The following is a 17,481-nucleotide window of genomic DNA, read 5'->3' on the forward strand; positions in this document are numbered from 1 at the left end:
TGTAGTAGGAGTATTAGGAAGGCCTGAAAGAGTCTGGATAAAAGCAGGAGTACTAGTATGCTCTGGTGTAGGTGGATCAGACAATCTAGTCGCGCGCTTTTACAGCTTCTACTTCTCCAACCACAAAACAGGTGGGCGATGTCATGCAACTGTTTATCGGTTATATAAAAGAAAAGCCAGACAAATTTGATGATAGGCTTGCGCCAAAATAAGCCAAGAAAAACGATAAGGGTGGAAGAACACCACAAAGGCACGTAATCTTAGCCTTTTTTGAGATATATAGTATATCTACACAGGTACTACTGCTTATTGTACTTAGTATTCAATTGCAGAATTACCGATGCAATCCACAAAGCTTTTCAAATGCTACAAGTGTCTTTTGGACTACATAATACTCCCGCAACATACCAAGAAAATTATTGCTATAATACTTTTGTTTAACCTTGAAAAACTCAAATTCGGACCAGCTGTACCCGCTGGTATTGATAGAGAATATGACCAGTGTATTTGTTTATTCATGAGAGGCTTAAATTGGCCTGCAGACCGCTTTTCATTGAGGTCATGAGGGAGAGGGGTTAAGGGTCAAACGAGGTCCACGATCGTTCGATGAAACTTTGTGCGACAGCAAAGTTAAACAAATGAAGAGTTTCAACCCTTTCGGTTGAACATTCCCTGTCGATAGTCTTTCTCACATGAGATTGTTGAAATTGTAGTGGTTTATAATTATTCCCAGCATGGGCGTCCGCTACGGGTAACGTACGAGTTATAAAGTTAATCATTAACCAAACAAGTTTTAATCATTACCCAAGCTGTCGGTGGTGTGCCCCATCCATGACCTGATTAACGTTATAACGTCCGGAGGTAAGTGCCAGTCAAGTGGGCGTCTCTTGACAATCGTTGGACTCTTGAGCACACGGTGAATCCTTAAAGTCATGCCTGGTGAAGAAAGTTCTCCGAGAAAACCGGCAGAAGATCGTAGTGATGAGAAGTTCAGCCGGCCCCGATGGCGGTTTGCTCTGATCGCGGCGTGCACCGTGGTGGTGGCTCTGCTGGTCATCATCGTCCCCACCGCAGTGGTACTGACCAGGACGGACCGGCTCCACCCCGTGTGTCCCGCCATGGACGAGCGGGAGAGGGTCGACTGTCACCCCGAGGGGAAGGCCACCAGAGACCGGTGCGAGGCACGGGGCTGCTGCTGGAGTCCGCCGGCCGCTCAGGGCCCGCCCAGCTGCTTCTACCCGACCAACCACGGCTACGAGCTGGACGGGGAGGTGGCGAAGACGGCTACGGGCTACAGGGCCAGGCTGCGCCGCCTGAAAAGCCCGCCCACCCCGTACAGTGACGACGTGGGAACGCTGGAGGTGCTGGTGGAAATGCAGGAAGAGCATAGACTACACGTGAAGGTTTGTAAACCCTTGTGTTCATGCCATAGTTTCATGTTGAATACTTTTTTCTCGGTGTATACTGTCAGGACAAGTTGACCGGATTCTATTATAAGACATTATGCATACTTTCAATGTTTACATTTGAGATAAATTTAAAATGGCATCTTTTTCACTTAGGTATTTACCAACGTAACATTGTTGTATACTCGGGGCAAACCCTTTGTTTACTTAATACGTTACCTATATCCACGAAAGGACATATCCTTCGTTGTGCAACCCAGAACCCGGTTTGCAGGAGTCCAAACATAATTTCCACGTAAAGTCCACGCATACATTACACTATGGGAAAATACTACCAAACTTCACAAAACACGCATCATTTGCATGTCGTGGATTTTCATATCTTACTGCTGTTCACGAATACCAATCTGATTTTTTTCTTATCTACCACGGATAGAAACCTTCTCTAGTTTATTGCTTCCTGAATTGGGTTCCAAAAAGTGCTATGTTTTAGAAACCCAGTCATGTAAGATCCTGTAGCGTTGGTGCTCACAAGAGACGCCACAGACGGCTCTTTAACTACAGGTTCTGATATCGATGCTTCTCCACAGATCTAAGACCCATTTTAGGCCCGGTACCAGGTTCGTTAATCTTAGCTTCGTATCTCAATGCCTCTCCTCAGATCTTAGACCCGTTGGAGGCTCGTTACGAGATTCTATAACCACCTTTTCTTATCTTGCTCTTTCTCCACAGATCTTAGACCCATCGGAGGCCCGATACGAGGTTCTTCAACCACAGGTTCTTGTCTCGGTCCTTCTCCCCAGATCTTAGACCCAGCGGAGTCCCGGTTCGAGGTTCTTAAATCCCAGCTTCTTACCCTCCCCAGATCCTAGACCCATCCTCTGCCCGGTACGAGGTTCCCGAGGCGGCCCTGAGGGTCCCCAGACCCGGGGAGGCGGTGGACAACCCCCTGTATGACGTCACCTTCACACACCGGCCCTTCAGCATCAAGGTCACCAGGAAAAGCACAGGGGCAACAATGTCAGTCATTACGTCATATAGATACTGTTATCAGTCGTTACGTCATGTTTCTATAAATAGATAATGTTTGAAGCACGGTTAAATCAACACAACTCATATAATCAAAATACAACCCAAGAGTGTGCGCAAACGAAATGATTCACTGTTTTTATAATACAAATATATGATGACCAACTGCTAATAATATCACGAAAAATCGTGTCTGTATTTCCGAGTAAAAAGCGAAGAATGCACCTGACTCATGTACGACTAGTCTGAAAGTACAGCGATTGTACAATAATTATAGTTACCGATGTTATATATACAGACTTCATGGTTTAACCATTCAACATGGCGCTCAGTACTTACGTCATGTTCACGTGAGTGCAAAGATCATATCGATACTTGCTCCTCCGTAAATAGTTTCATCAGTTTGGTAAAATTCTAAAATAGGAAGGTTCTTTGAAACACAACCAGAATTGTGCCCACTCCCAACGTTTCGATGTCTGTCAGGCACCATCATCAGGGTTAGTCTTAGAATGCCTTGATATTATTCTCGCTGCTACTTATAGCCAATGTAGGTGGCGCTGCAGCAGCTAGAATCAGATCCAGTCATTTTAACCTCGATGATGGTGTCTGGCAGACATAGAAACGTTGGAAGTGAGTACCATTCTGGTTTTGTTTCCTTAACGTAACCTTACTATATGGATATTTGCTGCTGTTTTTTTTACCCCAGATTCGACACCTCGGTGGGAAAGCTGACGTTTTCCGACCAGTTCCTGTCCGTGTCCACCCGGCTGGCCAGCCCTAACCTGTACGGACTGGGGGAGCACGTCCACAGGCGATACAGGCACGACCTCAACTGGAAAACTTGGCCCATCTTCAGCAGAGGAGCCTCCCCTAAAGGGGTGAGCATGCGTTTACTGTACATGTACTTAAGATAGTATAGGGTTTAGTGGAGTCATGTGGAATAGCTGAGAGGTATTTTGGCCCAGAACACAGGGGTTCTTGCTTCAAATCCTGTCATACTACCGATCTTGTGTTTTGCTAAAGGCACTTTACACGGCTTTTCCTACTATATGTGTAAACGTGGGTTTTGTTGGAGAGGCAAAAGGTGCCAGACACAGTCGATAACACTCCACTGCCCATTAGTACGGCCTCGAAAGTCTATAGGACTACCTTAGTTCACATACTGACGTTAGTTTACACACTAACCTATTACAACACCGAGGAACAAAAGGTGTTCTGTTCTTTACCCCTTTGCAGAACTTTGATAACCTGTACGGACACCACCCGTTCTACATGTGTCTGGAGGACTCTGACGGCAACGCGAACGGAGTCTTTCTCCTCAACAGTAACGCCATGGGTAGGGACAAATTAGGGTTCAAGATAAATTATGGACGATTATGCTTTGGGTGTATTCAACTCTAACTCTCTCTCTCTTTCTCTGAGTCTCCCTCTCCTACCAACATTTCGCCTCTGTGTGTGTCACTCTCTTTTACACTCGACCTTTCTCGTTCTTTGTCTTTGCTCTGGGTGTATTTAATTCTTTATCAGTCGCTCTCTCTGATTCTCTCTAATCCCTCAGTTGTGCCTCTCCCTGACTATCTTTCTGGCACTCTTTTTCACTCTCGTTCTTTTTTTCCTCTGTTCCTCTTTCGTTCTGTCTTATCGTAAAGACACAATTTGTCTTTAACTTCCACAGAGGTGATTCTATGTCAGTCTCTTTCTCTCAACCTTCCACTGTCTCCCTCTATCCGTACATTTGTCCGGATAAAACTACATTCGCACTAAAGAAACAAAGGTTTCTGTTACCCTCCACAGAGGTGACGTTACAGCCTCCTGTGACGTTAGTGAAGTCCCAGATCCGTGACGACATCCTGGACATGGAGAGGGTTGCCATGCCAACCGTGACGTACCGCGTGATTGGCGGGGTGTTGGACTTCTACATGTTCCTCGGTCCCTCCCCGGAAAACGTCGTGCAGCAGTACACGGAGGTAGGACTGTGTCATTAATATCCTTGTCTCACAATACTTGACAGTGTAACGCAATGCACACAGGACAATTTAAATACTAGTAGTCTTTTAATGTCAAGGACGCATCGCTATGGAAATCTAAAAAAACAACAAAAAGAACGGATAAAAGGAACGGAACATCCGGGAGAGATGGCAACAGCCACCGTGCATCAGTTGGGAGCTCATCTTTGTCTGTAGCAATCATACCACAACGGATCAAATTTTCAACTTCTGTCGCCTTCTTCAAGATCTAATTATTGATGGAGTGGTCATTGAGACTGATCCGTGTACACCTTTGTATCGACAGAACTTTAGCATTATACAACAGACTCTAACATTTTAATTCCCAAGGACGATTGAAGTTTTTATCTGATCGAGTTAGGAGCAAGCATTTACGATCACACCTCTTCATCTAGCAACTACAACAAACGTAAGCAAAACTTATCAACACAGATTAAAAATATTTCTTCCCGTAGATGATCGGGCGGTCCATCATGCCTGCATACTGGGGCCTGGGCTTCCAGCTGAGCAGATGGAACTATACTAACATCGACAAGCTGCGGACAGTGGTGCAGCGGACACGCGACACAGGCATCCCTTTTGTAAGCAAACGTTCTCCTACCTCGTACCTCGTCTGGTAGTATCTGAGATAAGCATTGACTGTGATCTTATGAAGATGAAAAAAAAAAACCTCTTTCTTATTGAGGCTTAGGCTCCAATTGCACCGGTTCCCGTCAGGGAAGTAGCCCCGGCCGGGCTCTGGGAGTACCTCTCGGTCTTTCCCACGTGTAGGTCACGGCGTCTATTTGTTACCGGGCCCCGGGTTTATTTTAAGTCCGATTTAAATTCAACCCGGTTCCCGGCCGGGGCAAAAAATATCCCGGGAACCGCAAGGTGCCTCACGGGGCCATGCAATTGGTCACGCCCGAAAATGTAATTTTGAACCTAAGCTTACATGACTATTGCGTTTTGTCCGTTAGTATCGCAAGGTCTTGGCAATCCTAAGTTTATGCATGCAAAATTAGCCATTTTACAAATAATCACGTTTTACAGCTTGTACGTAGATTTACGACATGCTTAAATAAGGCAAGGACAGTTGACTGCTATATAGAAGAAGTTACATGTACATGTACATGTATATGTAGATGTATATGTATATGTATATGTATATGTATATGTATATGTATATGTATACAGGACGTCCAATACGGTGACATCGACTACATGGAGGACACGAAGGACTTCACGTACGACGCGGAGCTGTACCAGGGACTTCCGGATCTGGTGCAGAACCTTCATGATCATGGGCAGAAGTACATCATTATTCTGGTGAGAACAGATCTTTAGTGAGCATTTTTTCAAGGCAAAAGAGACACTAATCTTCGCATGTGCCCTCTATTCTATGTCTACATGCCGCACTCGTCGATGTGAAGTCATCAAGGTATTAAGAGACGCTAAATTGCATTTACCCAAGCAAATGGATATGGCTTTGGGAACTCTATTTGCCAGAGTCTTAGATGAAAATATGACAGCAAAATATTTCATACCTGCTCCATCATTAAAGGGAGGAGAAATGCCTTAAGTAGATCTGAACAAGGTAGTCAACAAAAAAGTAAACGCTTTGTTGATACACTGTGAGCTTAAACAAATGCGGACTGAACGGCAAACACATAATGATTGTCAACAAACGTGTCGTTCTACAGGACCCGGCCATTGGTAACACAAACAGGCGGGACGGGTCGCCTTACCTCCCGTACGAGTCCGGACTGCAGGCCGATGTCTTCGTCAAGAACGCCGACGGAGTAACCGACCTGGTCGGGGAGGTAGGACAAATGTTCTATAAGAGCCGCCTAGATCACAAAAGTAGATCCTACACTACACACACTATGACTGTGTGTGATTTTCCGGACCCATTATTCTCGAAAAGTTATAATGAAGCATGTAGGACGCCTTCATTAACGCTGAAATCAGTCAGAATTGCGCAATTAACACTGACAGATACCGCTACATAATACATTCATGCCAGGGTATTTTGACTTAAAGGGGTAACAAAAATTGTTAATAACCCCAAAGTTTGACCGGATGAAGAGCCATAAGTTTGTCAAAATATCCTAATTCATGTCTGTAGCATTAAATCAGTACAGCTGTTATAGGGATTGCTTAACTTTCTTTCCAACACTGAATTAACTTACCCTAAAGTTTCGGTCAAACTCCGTCGACCTTGTTCACAGAATGACACCCTCTATCTCCAGCAGTGACGTCAGGAACACGCCACTTTTGCAGGAGGGGGTCATAAGTATGAGTGGCGTGTTCCTGACGTCACTGATGGAGATAGAGAGGGTCATTCCGTGAACAAGGTTGACCGAAAATTTAGGGTAAGTCCCTATATTAATTCAGTGTTGGAAAGAAAGTTTACCAATTTCTATAATGTATTCTACCAACACAGATGAACTTTCATGCAGCACAGCTGTTATTTGTTATTGTCAGGTCTGGCCCGGGACGACAGTGTTCCCAGACTTCACCAAGCCGGACACCGTGCAGTGGTGGGGCGATCACTGCGAGAGTTTCCATAATGTCATCCCGTACGACGGGTTGTGGATTGTGAGTACATTCTGTTCTCAGAATTCTTCAACCAATGATTTAACAGTCTGAGTCTTGATTTTTCGAATACCTTTTCCGATGTACATAACTTATGACCATGCTACGTGATTACTCATGGTGGCCAAAACAGCCGTAGGTAAACATAATTACACTGAAAGCGTTCTCTTCCATAGCTCTCATACCGTTTTAATGAGCGTCGAAATTTGAGCCTCAAAAAGCTATTATTTGTTTCCTTTATCTCATGTTTTTTTCTCGTGCTAAACTCCAGGCAATTTTGCACTTTTTCTGCATTTTTCACGAGTCCGTAAGTCTTCGTCCCTTTGCTGGGATGATACCACATTGATGGCACTGAAATGTATGTTCTACATATGATGATTTTTAGCAGTTAATCATTAGTAAAAAACAAAGAAACAAACATATTTTCAGGATATGAACGAACCGAAGACGTTTAAGAATGGTTCCTTGACGGGATGCGGGGACGACATGTGGAACTACCCTCCTTACGTGCCAGGTAAGAAACGTCCTCCTTCAACTTCTAAGATTATGTACTTTTGAGGTCCTATTTCAATGATTTTCACTGATTTTCAAGTCGTTTGATTATGCGAGGACACATTAGTAAACCTAGAAATGTACGTAGAATGCGCAATGATCGTCATAAACCTCTTTTTCGTATAGTGATGATGATTTAGACGTTGTCATCATAAGACACGTACAGCAATGATTGGATTTTGATTGTGACAATACAATACACGTGGGACCCAAGCAGTGATCGCTAATATAGTGCACCGCACGTTACGCAACACAACACAGAAAACATAAAAACCTCGATACAACAATTAGTCTATAAATCAAAATAAGTTGCGTAGAAATATCATTAATATTGTGTTGTGATGCACAATATACGATGTACTTTTCAGCGATCAAAGGCAAGCTGATGTACGAACGGACATTATGTATGGACACGCTACAGTACTGGGGCAGGCACTATGACGTACACAGTCTGTATGGGCACAGCATGGCCATCGCTACTAGATCGTAAGTCAAAAGTCTTTATTTTCAAATCCATAATCTACAGCACTTGACAGCAGTGATCCTAACTTTGGTTGATTAGGCTTGAGCAGACACCATTCAGGTCATCGAAAGACCATTAAGAGATGATTAGAAGACCTTAAAGATCATTTCAAGACCTTGAAAATAATTGAAAGATCATTGGAAAACCTTCGCCTTTGGGATCATTGAGATATCATTGATGGGTATAGAGTGATCACTGGGGCAGAAATTTGTCAATCAAGAGGTTCTTCAATTTTACCTGTAAATCCTCAGAATAAATGATAGTTAGATTATACTCGATCACTTACAGCACGATAATAGAAAATAATTGAAGTGACAAGAATTGCATCACTGGATTCCCTGCAAAAGGCCGTTGCAAAATCTGTCTCAATTTGCGGATGTTCAATGGCATAAACTCTGTGGGATTCCTATTGGATATGAAGCAACATAATTTTATCAATCTGCAGCGCTATGAGCAGAGTGTTTCCTGACAAGCGTGGGATCATCATCACCCGTGCTAACTTCGTGGGTACCGGACAGTACTCCGGGCACTGGCTGGGAGATAACAAGTCAGCCTGGGAGGACATGGAATGGTCCATCACGGGTAAAATAGCATGTTCTTACAAGATCGTATGGTATTGCTTAAAATAGTGTTCGTTTTCCCCTAGATGTGTTATAACGTTTAAAATTCATAGACTCCATTTTCTCCGTGTATAGAAGAAAAGTTAACACTGAAACAGACAGGGAATACATTATCTAAATTTATGTATTCCTAAGTAAGCAGGTCAGTATTAGTTGCCTTCTTCCTTTTTCAGGAATGCTAGAGTTCGGACTGTTTGGAATACCATACGTGAGTTTCACTTCATTGAATATAACTTCGGCATTTTATACATTGGTTAATGGTCGAAACCATCTAAGGATAGTCATAAAGGTCATGTGGTCATTATGAAGAGGTGGTCAATACAGAGGTTTGGCTGTATACGAACCTGTATCCGTTTTGTCTCAGCAGTAGGCTTGATTCAAGTTACGGCGGCCATTTTGCATTTCAGAGGTCAAAGTATTCAGTCATAGCCAGACTAGCCTCGTTTTGGTGCAATGACCCTGGATGACCCCGTAAAATAAAAAATGGCCGCCGTAACTGAAATAAAGCATATTAGTCGACCTCATGACCCCTTTTCTCTTCAGATCGGAGCGGACATTTGCGGGTTTCTCCTGGACACGACGGAGCAGCTATGTCAGAGGTGGATGCAGCTCGGCGCTTTCTACCCGTACTCGCGTAACCACAACCATAACGACTTCATAGTAAGTCTTCTTGGCTTGCCTTCTTCTTCATTTCATCATTTGTCATCCTCATGATGAAGTGCAGCAAATGAAGTTTGACTTCCAGTAGTCTGTCATACATCGCTGCGAGAAGTTTCGGACCGTCCTGTCCAGTTTCCAACTCAATAAGCTTCTTTTAGCTCTGGGCGACCAAAACGTTTCTTAGAGAAAACAGGTGTCCAGAACATGAATTTTCCGCCTGCTTATTGGTTTGTAAGTGTTGGGTGTTTGGATGGCTGTAAAGATACTTAGTCACAAGATACAAGTTTCGATTATGTAAAGGACATTACTATTTCCTGAATACATCCACGCGCGTACGCCAAAACGTACATTAAACAAAGACATACCTGTAGTATGTCTCGTTGACGTTGTCCCATGGCCCCGTTTTGGCTAATCATCACGTTTCCAAACCGGAGCCGACCGGAAAGGGTTTGTGGAAACGGAAAATAGAAATGTATATAAGAATATGCAAAAAATAATGCCCACGACTATTCTCTTTACGTCTTGTGTAGTTTGGCGTCTTTTATATCAAACTTTTCGTTCCTGAAAGCTGCTCGGCCTGGCCCCGGTTTGGAAATATGACGTAGGCCTTACGATACGATTTTACGAGCCTGCGGTTGGATGACTAACAGAACATCTAAAATTGTGTATATCACGTTTGTTAGTTTTATTGAGATCTCCATTACTAATACTACATGTACGTAGTATCACTATTCTTCCTGGAGTCCTTATACGTTTGATTTCCCAAATGAATAGTTTATCAAGCGTTTGGTTGTCTGAACCTGAATTTACGTTTCCTCCAACGCAGGACCAGGACCCTGCCGTCTTCAGTCAGACTATGATCGACTCGTCCCGTGACGTCATGATGACGCGCTACACCCTGCTGCCCTACCTGTACACGCTGTTCTACCACGCCCACGTTGCCGGGACAACGGTCGTCAGGCCACTCCTACACGAGTAAGACACATTGTTGACAATGTTTTATCATATATTCTCAAATACTTCACTTGCGTCAAGCTTGCGTCACTGTAGGGTTCATTCACTGCGTCGCTACTGTTTGTTATTTTCTCCGATTTTCTATAATTTATATATTGCGAAATGATTTGAAAAAGTATAATTTGAAGACGATGAAATACACAAAAAGTGAGAAAATTCGTTCTTTATCTCTGAAATTCGTTGAGTATCTTTCGAACCCCGCAGTAACGCAAACTTGACGCAAGTGCAGTGAGAGGGCACCTTAAGATTTCTCTTTTGTTTTCAGGTTCCCTACCGACTCCAACACGTGGGACGTTGACCGGCAGTTCCTGTGGGGCAGCGGACTGCTCATTTCTCCTGTACTAACGCCGGTAGGAGACCTTTATGCATGTCTAAAAGGCTGGTTAGCCTGATCAACGTTTTACACTACGATGAAAAAAAATAGACGCGTTAAGAATAGAATTTCTAACTAAAAGTTATGCTTTAAAGAGATTGGTGTTAAATGGCTTCTCACTGATATGGCTGGATTTAATACGTTTTAAACAGGTATAAAATCATCGAAGAAGAGTTTATTTTGCTCAAATCAAATAAAATCAAATCAAAGAGTTTGGATTCATGTTACAGGTTCCATAAATTCCTCAAATTGAAGAGATTCAAGACACATTATGCAGCAGTCCACAGTTCTTTATTTTGCCTCCCCCCTCTCTCTCTTAAAGGGGCATTACACTCCAGAAGGGAGTCTTGTTTTCCAATAGATAATGTGTCATACATAATCAGCCGAATTTTGTGGAATTCATCTTGGGATGAATTACGCGATGTCTGTTTTGTAAAACAACAATGACACTAAACCCATGCTGACCCTTCCCATGCATTCCCTATACGCATAGACACTTTGTTTATTGTACATATTTTCAGAATAAATGTGGTACGCTAAGCACACCAAGAAGGCAAATTGCTCATAAGATAGCAAAGAGTAGAAGAACAAGACGAGATTTCTTAGTGAACCTGAAATTCGTTTTGTAACCTTACCTAAAAGTTTTGCATTGTATTCAGCCATAGGAATAATTCAATTAGAGGGTACTTGTGGAGTTTAGTAGAACATTGAATGCTTTTGGGGCATGTGGAGCAACTGGGTACTTTATCGTATAATGTGAAGTAGTATGCAGTTATTACTTCCTAAAATTAATATCTATCGGAAAATAACACTCCCGTGTGGAGTGGAGTGCCCCTTTAAGGTCTTATTTACACGAGGCACTTTGCACGACGTAAGTCGATTGTCCTAGGACAGTGGCCTGGGCCTTATCTCCAAGAAGATTCTACGGTAGAATAAGATAGTGCCAAACGCTGGCAGAAAAGTGAAGCCGGCCTAGGAGTTTGTTTGCGACCGGAGGCCCGTTTGACTCCCTTTGTCCGGCTATACTCCTTGGCTAGCTTTGATACTATGTATGTATCAAGTATGGCACCGCAGGATCTGCTTGGAGATTAGCGTAGGCCAGTTTTCTTTTTACAGACACCAACTACGACTCTATATGACCCCTGAACTATGTTGTTTTTGTTTTTTACCAACTGCGCCTTCTTAGAAATGGGCAGCCCGCAACGCTGGTCCGTGTACTGGTTGGACTGGGCCGCAGACTCCCCGTAGCACGTCGTACGATACTTCTGGAGGTGCCAAACTGAGGCGCACCAAGCGCGTCATTTTCGTTTTTTACACCAAAAAACAAACAACAAGTGTCATAGGACACGCGCCGCGCGTCGAACGTCATTTTTTGCCTCGTGTAAATCAGCCCTTATTATACAAACACCAACACTCCTATTCTCCAAGCAGAGGTTAGGCTCCGGCTTTTTCCCCATTTTTTTTCGTCGTTTTTATCGAGATTTGTATTTTATATTGTGTCTTGTTTTGTCAAAACCTAGGACTAAAAGAAAAACGTTTAAAAACATTCAGGGCCTAACCTCTGCTTGGAGGGTACAACATTCCCTCTCTGGAGGTCATCCCAGACAGCCCGACCTACATCTCCTCATTATTTATAAGGAGAAAGAGGTCACTGGGGCTGGTTCACTCTACACTTGGGGGAAGGGAGGGTAGACAATACCGCCTGCATTTGTTTTCTCTGCAGCAGCTACTCTAGGCATACAAAACCTCACCAAAGATGATAAACAGTTACAATAGTTTCATCTTCTGACAATGCCGATCACTACTGCTAATATTCACACAATAACCCTACTGAACATGTAACAATGCTGAACTAGCCCTAGCAGTACAATATTAGCTTTTTATCTAGTAACGGAATACGTGTGCCTATGAATATACCACATGCTCAATCCCATCAACGAGGGTTAACTACATTCCCCAATAGAGTGACAGACCCCAAGGCTGCGACTCTATGCAGTGACCTCAAACACCAACAATATCTTTTTTAGTTCACCACAAAACAAGGCTTATGGAGCCACTCATTCGTTTTGGGTTACAGTAATGGATTCTGAAGAAAAATGTAGATATAGATCCCCAATATAGATTTCCAATAGCTCAGTTACTTGTCAGCAATAACAATGATCAAATGAGCATTAAAGACCAATCTCGTGCAGGTATAAAATTATCCTAGAAGAGAATAATGGTAAATCTAAAGGTTAAGCTTTCCAAGATATTTGAGTTGAACTATCAGATAAACTGACGTCTTACTGACACAGCTGAATGTACGGCTTTGAAACAAAGAATTTTGGAAACATTGGAATCGTTGAAATCTTCAATTATAGAAGGATGACTGAAATAGTGACGGTGTCTCTAAGCTGCGAAAAGGGACACAGCGCTGTGATTGGAAACAAACAAATGCCCGTCGTTCGTCAGCGCCAGTGCCATTGGGCAGAGGGGTACCTGATCATCCCCTGTCAGCACGTACTTGATAAACTTGCCGTCCGGACTGAACATGGAGACATTGCTGTTGGCCTGGTCAGCCACGATGATGTTGTCTTCGCTGTCGGTGATCACACTCATCGGGTTGCCAAGCTGACCAGGTTCCGAGCCGTGTGACGCGCAGGTGGAGAGATGAAGACCTTCGGGGTCAAATACCTTCACGTTGCCGTTGTCGTAGTCGCTGACGATGATGTGGTTGCTGCTGTTGACGTCCACGTGGAGGATGGAGCCCAGATTCTTCTGACCCTCACCTTTGTCTCCGAACTTCAGCAGGACTTCGCCGCTGGGACTGAGGACGAAAACCTGGTGCCCGATGGTGACGATGATGCGTCCCAAACCGTCAACAGTGATGCCTTTTGTAGTTTCCTCTGCCTCTTCAGCCCCTGTCACATCGATGACACGTAACTCCACTCCTTCTTTGTCCAGTACGCGGATGCTGTGCCCGTCTCCTGTCACCAACAGCTCACCGTTTGCCAGTGCCGCCACACACCATGGTCGGAAATCCAGGTCGACATTCTTCTTGAAGGAGCCATCTTTGTCCAGAAACGGCAGGCATGAGTTGGCACTCTCGGCCACTACAATGCCTCCATCTGCGGTGACGGCGAACGAGGTCACATAGTTAAACCAGGTCCACTCAGGATCGTCCCCACGTAGAACAGCTTTGACGAGTTTTAAACTCGCGTCCTTACCCAGCACCGCGTTTGGGCGGATCTGACAGATGGTAGATTCGTCGGCCATATCGCTGAATGCGTTCGATGCTAGTACAAGTAGTATGCACACCCAACCCGGTCCAGCCAGACCACTACTGATAACGTTTGGATATTCCATTGGCCGTTTTCGGAGGGGCGCATACCGATTTCTTGTATCATTCAAATGTCGAAAGGAGCATTTAATACTATAGGTGCGTACATATGTGTGGTTTATACTTAAGCACACCTTCAAGGTAATATAGGTTTATAGATAATCTATTGACTGTTTAATACATTATTAAATTTCTCTGTGGTCGAGCGGTTAGGCAACCCCTCTGCTTGGCCATCTGGATGCATTTCCATGAATCTGTGGCCTTGAATTTGATCCTGGCTCGGACATGTGCACATTTTGTAAGGGATTTGCATTCGTCTGTCGGAAGGGGCGTAAAATGGGGGTCCCGTGTTCGTACCCCGAGCACGTAAACAGCCTCATTACTCAGATTGTGTCCCTTCTGGGTACTGGGAACCAATAATACACCACGCTGAATAACTAGGTCACGCTGCGCGATGGAGTAGTCCATTTTCGGTGGCTCGGAGGGGTGGAAGGCGTGACGTCACGTTTGCTCCATCTGTCAATAAGTTGTCAGGTGGGGTGCAGGTAATCTCCAAGCAGATCCTACGATGGCATAAGATAGTATCAAACTGGCCAAGGAGTGTAATCAGGCCAAAATTTGCCTTGTAGCGAAATACCCTCCTAGGCCGGCGTCGCTCCTTTATTCTTATGCTACCGTAAGATCGGCTTGGATATTATAATGGCTCGAAGGTGGCTAATTCTGTGTTTTCCACCTTCTTCAGTACATGCCTGATCGAGTTTTGTACTCGTTTTTAATCTGATCTACTGTCCGACTTCCCTACTAGTACCAGCATCTGCTTGAAAAGTTCCAGAATGGAACGAAGAAATATTTTATCCCAATACCAATATTTAGAGCAGATCGTTCGATGGATTGTATTGAAATCACACGATGTTCATCTTCTCTATCATCTACAGGACACCACCACTGTGGACGCGTATTTTCCGGACACTCGCTGGTACTACTACTTCTCGGTAAGCAAGACTGTGAAATCAAATATAAGTTTACCGTCTCCCGGATTAAATATATCCTAGAGTATCACTAAGTGATTTTGCTAGCGTTGATCTATATAGCCGGTATAACCGCCGTTCGGCGTAACACACCAGCTTAACTACTATGTATCGAGCAAAAAAAAAGATTGTTTGATACTTTCAAAATCATTAGTCAAGGGTCAGTGGGTGGAACTGTGTGTATACTGGGCTGAAAACCTATCGCAAAATTTCCCAATTTTTAGAACCGTATAATCGAAATCGTACTATTATGTTAATAGGGTCAAGAGGTCGAAGGTCAGTACAGAGGTCAGACGGTGACCCTAGATGCTCCGCTTGACAAAATCAACGTTCACGTTCGTGGCGGAGTGATTCTGCCGACTCAGCAACCTGCTAACACCACGGTGTACAGGTACGTGTATTTTAGGAACTTTGTGTATATATATAGGGGGCATGTGTGCCTAAGATGCTTCAAGTGATGTTTATGTGTTTCTGTTGTTGTTGTACTTAATGGTTTACTTCTGGATGATTTGTGATTTGTATGTCTGCACGAGTGGCGAACACGTTTCCATTTTTGAACCTTCGTTTTTTCAGACTTTCATGAGAAGCTCAAATTTGCGTCTTTTATTGTGAGCATGGCCACGGGCGGACAAAATATAACATAGATACAGCTTACATCATTCAAAGTCCTAGTAAGTCTATATACATATCGTGTTTTCCTTCAGCCGGAGGAACCCGATGGGCCTGCTGGTTGCCATGGACGACTCGTCTGCAGCATCCGGGACATTGTTCTGGGACGACGGGGAATCTATTGGTATTGTCCAACATTTCTTTATTACACAATATTGAGTTATCACATACGCTGGTGATCTTCTTATCTTCAGTGTGTGCATATTTTTGTCAATGAGTTATACTTTCTTCAGCATGTCCATAACGTTCTGTGTTTGCTAACAGATTCCGTAGAGCGCCGAGACTACGTCCTTGTCAACTTCAATGCGTCATCGGTGGGTGCTATGATTACGATTTTCTCAAAACCTTTACATTTCAGTCTTTGTCACAAATTCAGCATGTTCAATATTGCTTTTTTTCGGGAAAACAATATTTGAAAAAGTCACTAAACCCTTATTTTCATAAACAGACCGAGTTGCTGTGTGAAGTGGTGAACGTCCCTCTCGGTGGACCCACAGCTGGACACTGGGCCGCTCTCCGGTACGACACCGTGTCAGTGTACGGGCTCGCCCTCGGAGCAGAGACGCCTACGGTCCGAGCAGGCCCCGTGAACGGTCCGCTGCAGACAGTCGCAGCAAGCAGAGTACAGTACGATCAGGATAACCAGGTAAGCCAACCCATGAACCAACGAATGATTTCAGTTTCCGCTCTGCTAGTCAATATTTTTGAGAGACTTTCATGGCTGAACATGACTGTACGTCGTAACACATATACCGCTAAAACAAAGCATTTCTGCGTACAAACGAGATGTTTATGCGTGTGTGGAATATGTGTTTCCGGATATTTGTGGAAAGTATAACTTTTGATGGATTACGATTATATTTGATACTTGTATAGGTCTTGTTTAGACGCATTTTACGTTCTCTGTTTGAAAGGTCCAGACACAGGTTCGTCTTAAAAGTGACTAATCAAACGTTTTACTTCATCCTAGATTCTTCTCTTAACTGGCCTCAACGACATGGACCTGAAGATCACCTCCAGTCTACGGGTTACTTGGGGTTACAGGTAACCAACGGATAAATAAGTAGGACGCTCGCATGCGCAAGGACACAACAAGGGGTCAACATGGGGTCAAAGGAAGAAGAAACCACGTCATCACGCACACCATTGGGTTAGTCGTCTCAAAGATCAACACATAAAGTTCGTTTTGTTTTTGCTAAAATCTAAACTTTATTCCTACCTGTAACACGACTGTCCAGCTGACTACACCACAGCCGTCATCAGATTGTAGTGACCAATCACTTATCAGGACACGTGACCACATGTCACGTCAGCTATTAGTTTTGTTCTGTTCTGTTAAACAATTTGTTGAAGGTTACTTTTTATGACATAGTGTCGGTGGTAGCCCACAGTAGGGGTGTTGGATTGCATTTGTATACCAAGTCTGAGTAAAGTTACAAAACATCCTGGTCTTCTCTACGCAGTGTCTTGGTAAGACATGGTATCAATTGTTAACCAAATATTGGGTAGGAAAAGCGTCTACTGTGTAATATATTGACCATGACAATGATTGATCTTTTAAAGAGTAGATTAAGTGATATGCTGTAAATAATTCTCTTATCGATGATAAGGAAAACAATTTTATAGTCAATTCACATACAAATATAATAACGAAACAATCTTCGATAGCCATTGTAAATAAGAGCAGCATTGAAGAATAAGAAAA

The 17,481-nt window shown here is 43.6% G+C and overlaps 1 protein-coding gene across 1 annotated transcript; it reads left to right on the top strand.

Annotated features, from left to right (window-relative positions):
• Positions 1 to 921: 921 nt before the first annotated feature.
• LOC118427979 (sucrase-isomaltase, intestinal-like) lies at positions 922 to 17,474 on the top strand. Its single transcript, XM_035837944.1, has 23 exons — positions 922 to 1,403; positions 2,272 to 2,426; positions 3,142 to 3,313; positions 3,672 to 3,771; positions 4,230 to 4,402; positions 4,897 to 5,022; positions 5,618 to 5,749; positions 6,124 to 6,243; positions 6,908 to 7,021; positions 7,448 to 7,532; positions 7,939 to 8,056; positions 8,539 to 8,675; positions 8,887 to 8,921; positions 9,257 to 9,373; positions 10,200 to 10,348; positions 10,653 to 10,765; positions 13,402 to 13,678; positions 14,885 to 15,071; positions 15,368 to 15,498; positions 15,812 to 15,900; positions 16,041 to 16,090; positions 16,225 to 16,422; positions 16,747 to 17,474. Exons 1-23 carry the CDS (start codon positions 933 to 935, stop codon positions 16,822 to 16,824), a joined length of 3,327 nt encoding a protein of 1,108 aa, XP_035693837.1. The 5' UTR covers positions 922 to 932; the 3' UTR covers positions 16,825 to 17,474.
• Positions 17,475 to 17,481: the final 7 nt, after the last annotated feature.

Source organism: Branchiostoma floridae, chromosome 12, assembly GCF_000003815.2.
Source record: "Branchiostoma floridae strain S238N-H82 chromosome 12, Bfl_VNyyK, whole genome shotgun sequence".
In the NCBI taxonomy this organism is placed as follows: Eukaryota; Metazoa; Chordata; class Leptocardii; order Amphioxiformes; family Branchiostomatidae; genus Branchiostoma; species Branchiostoma floridae.

Excerpts from the sequence above, each read along its gene's own strand:
- LOC118427979 (XM_035837944.1), top strand. The coding sequence starts at position 933 with ATGCCTGGTGAAGAAAGTTCTCCGAGAAAACCGGCAGAAGATCGTAGT. Across the intron at positions 5,023-5,617 it reads GCGACACAGGCATCCCTTTT|GACGTCCAATACGGTGACAT; the intron begins GTAAGCAAACGT and ends ATATGTATACAG. Across the intron at positions 16,091-16,224 it reads TCAACTTCAATGCGTCATCG|ACCGAGTTGCTGTGTGAAGT; the intron begins GTGGGTGCTATG and ends TTTCATAAACAG.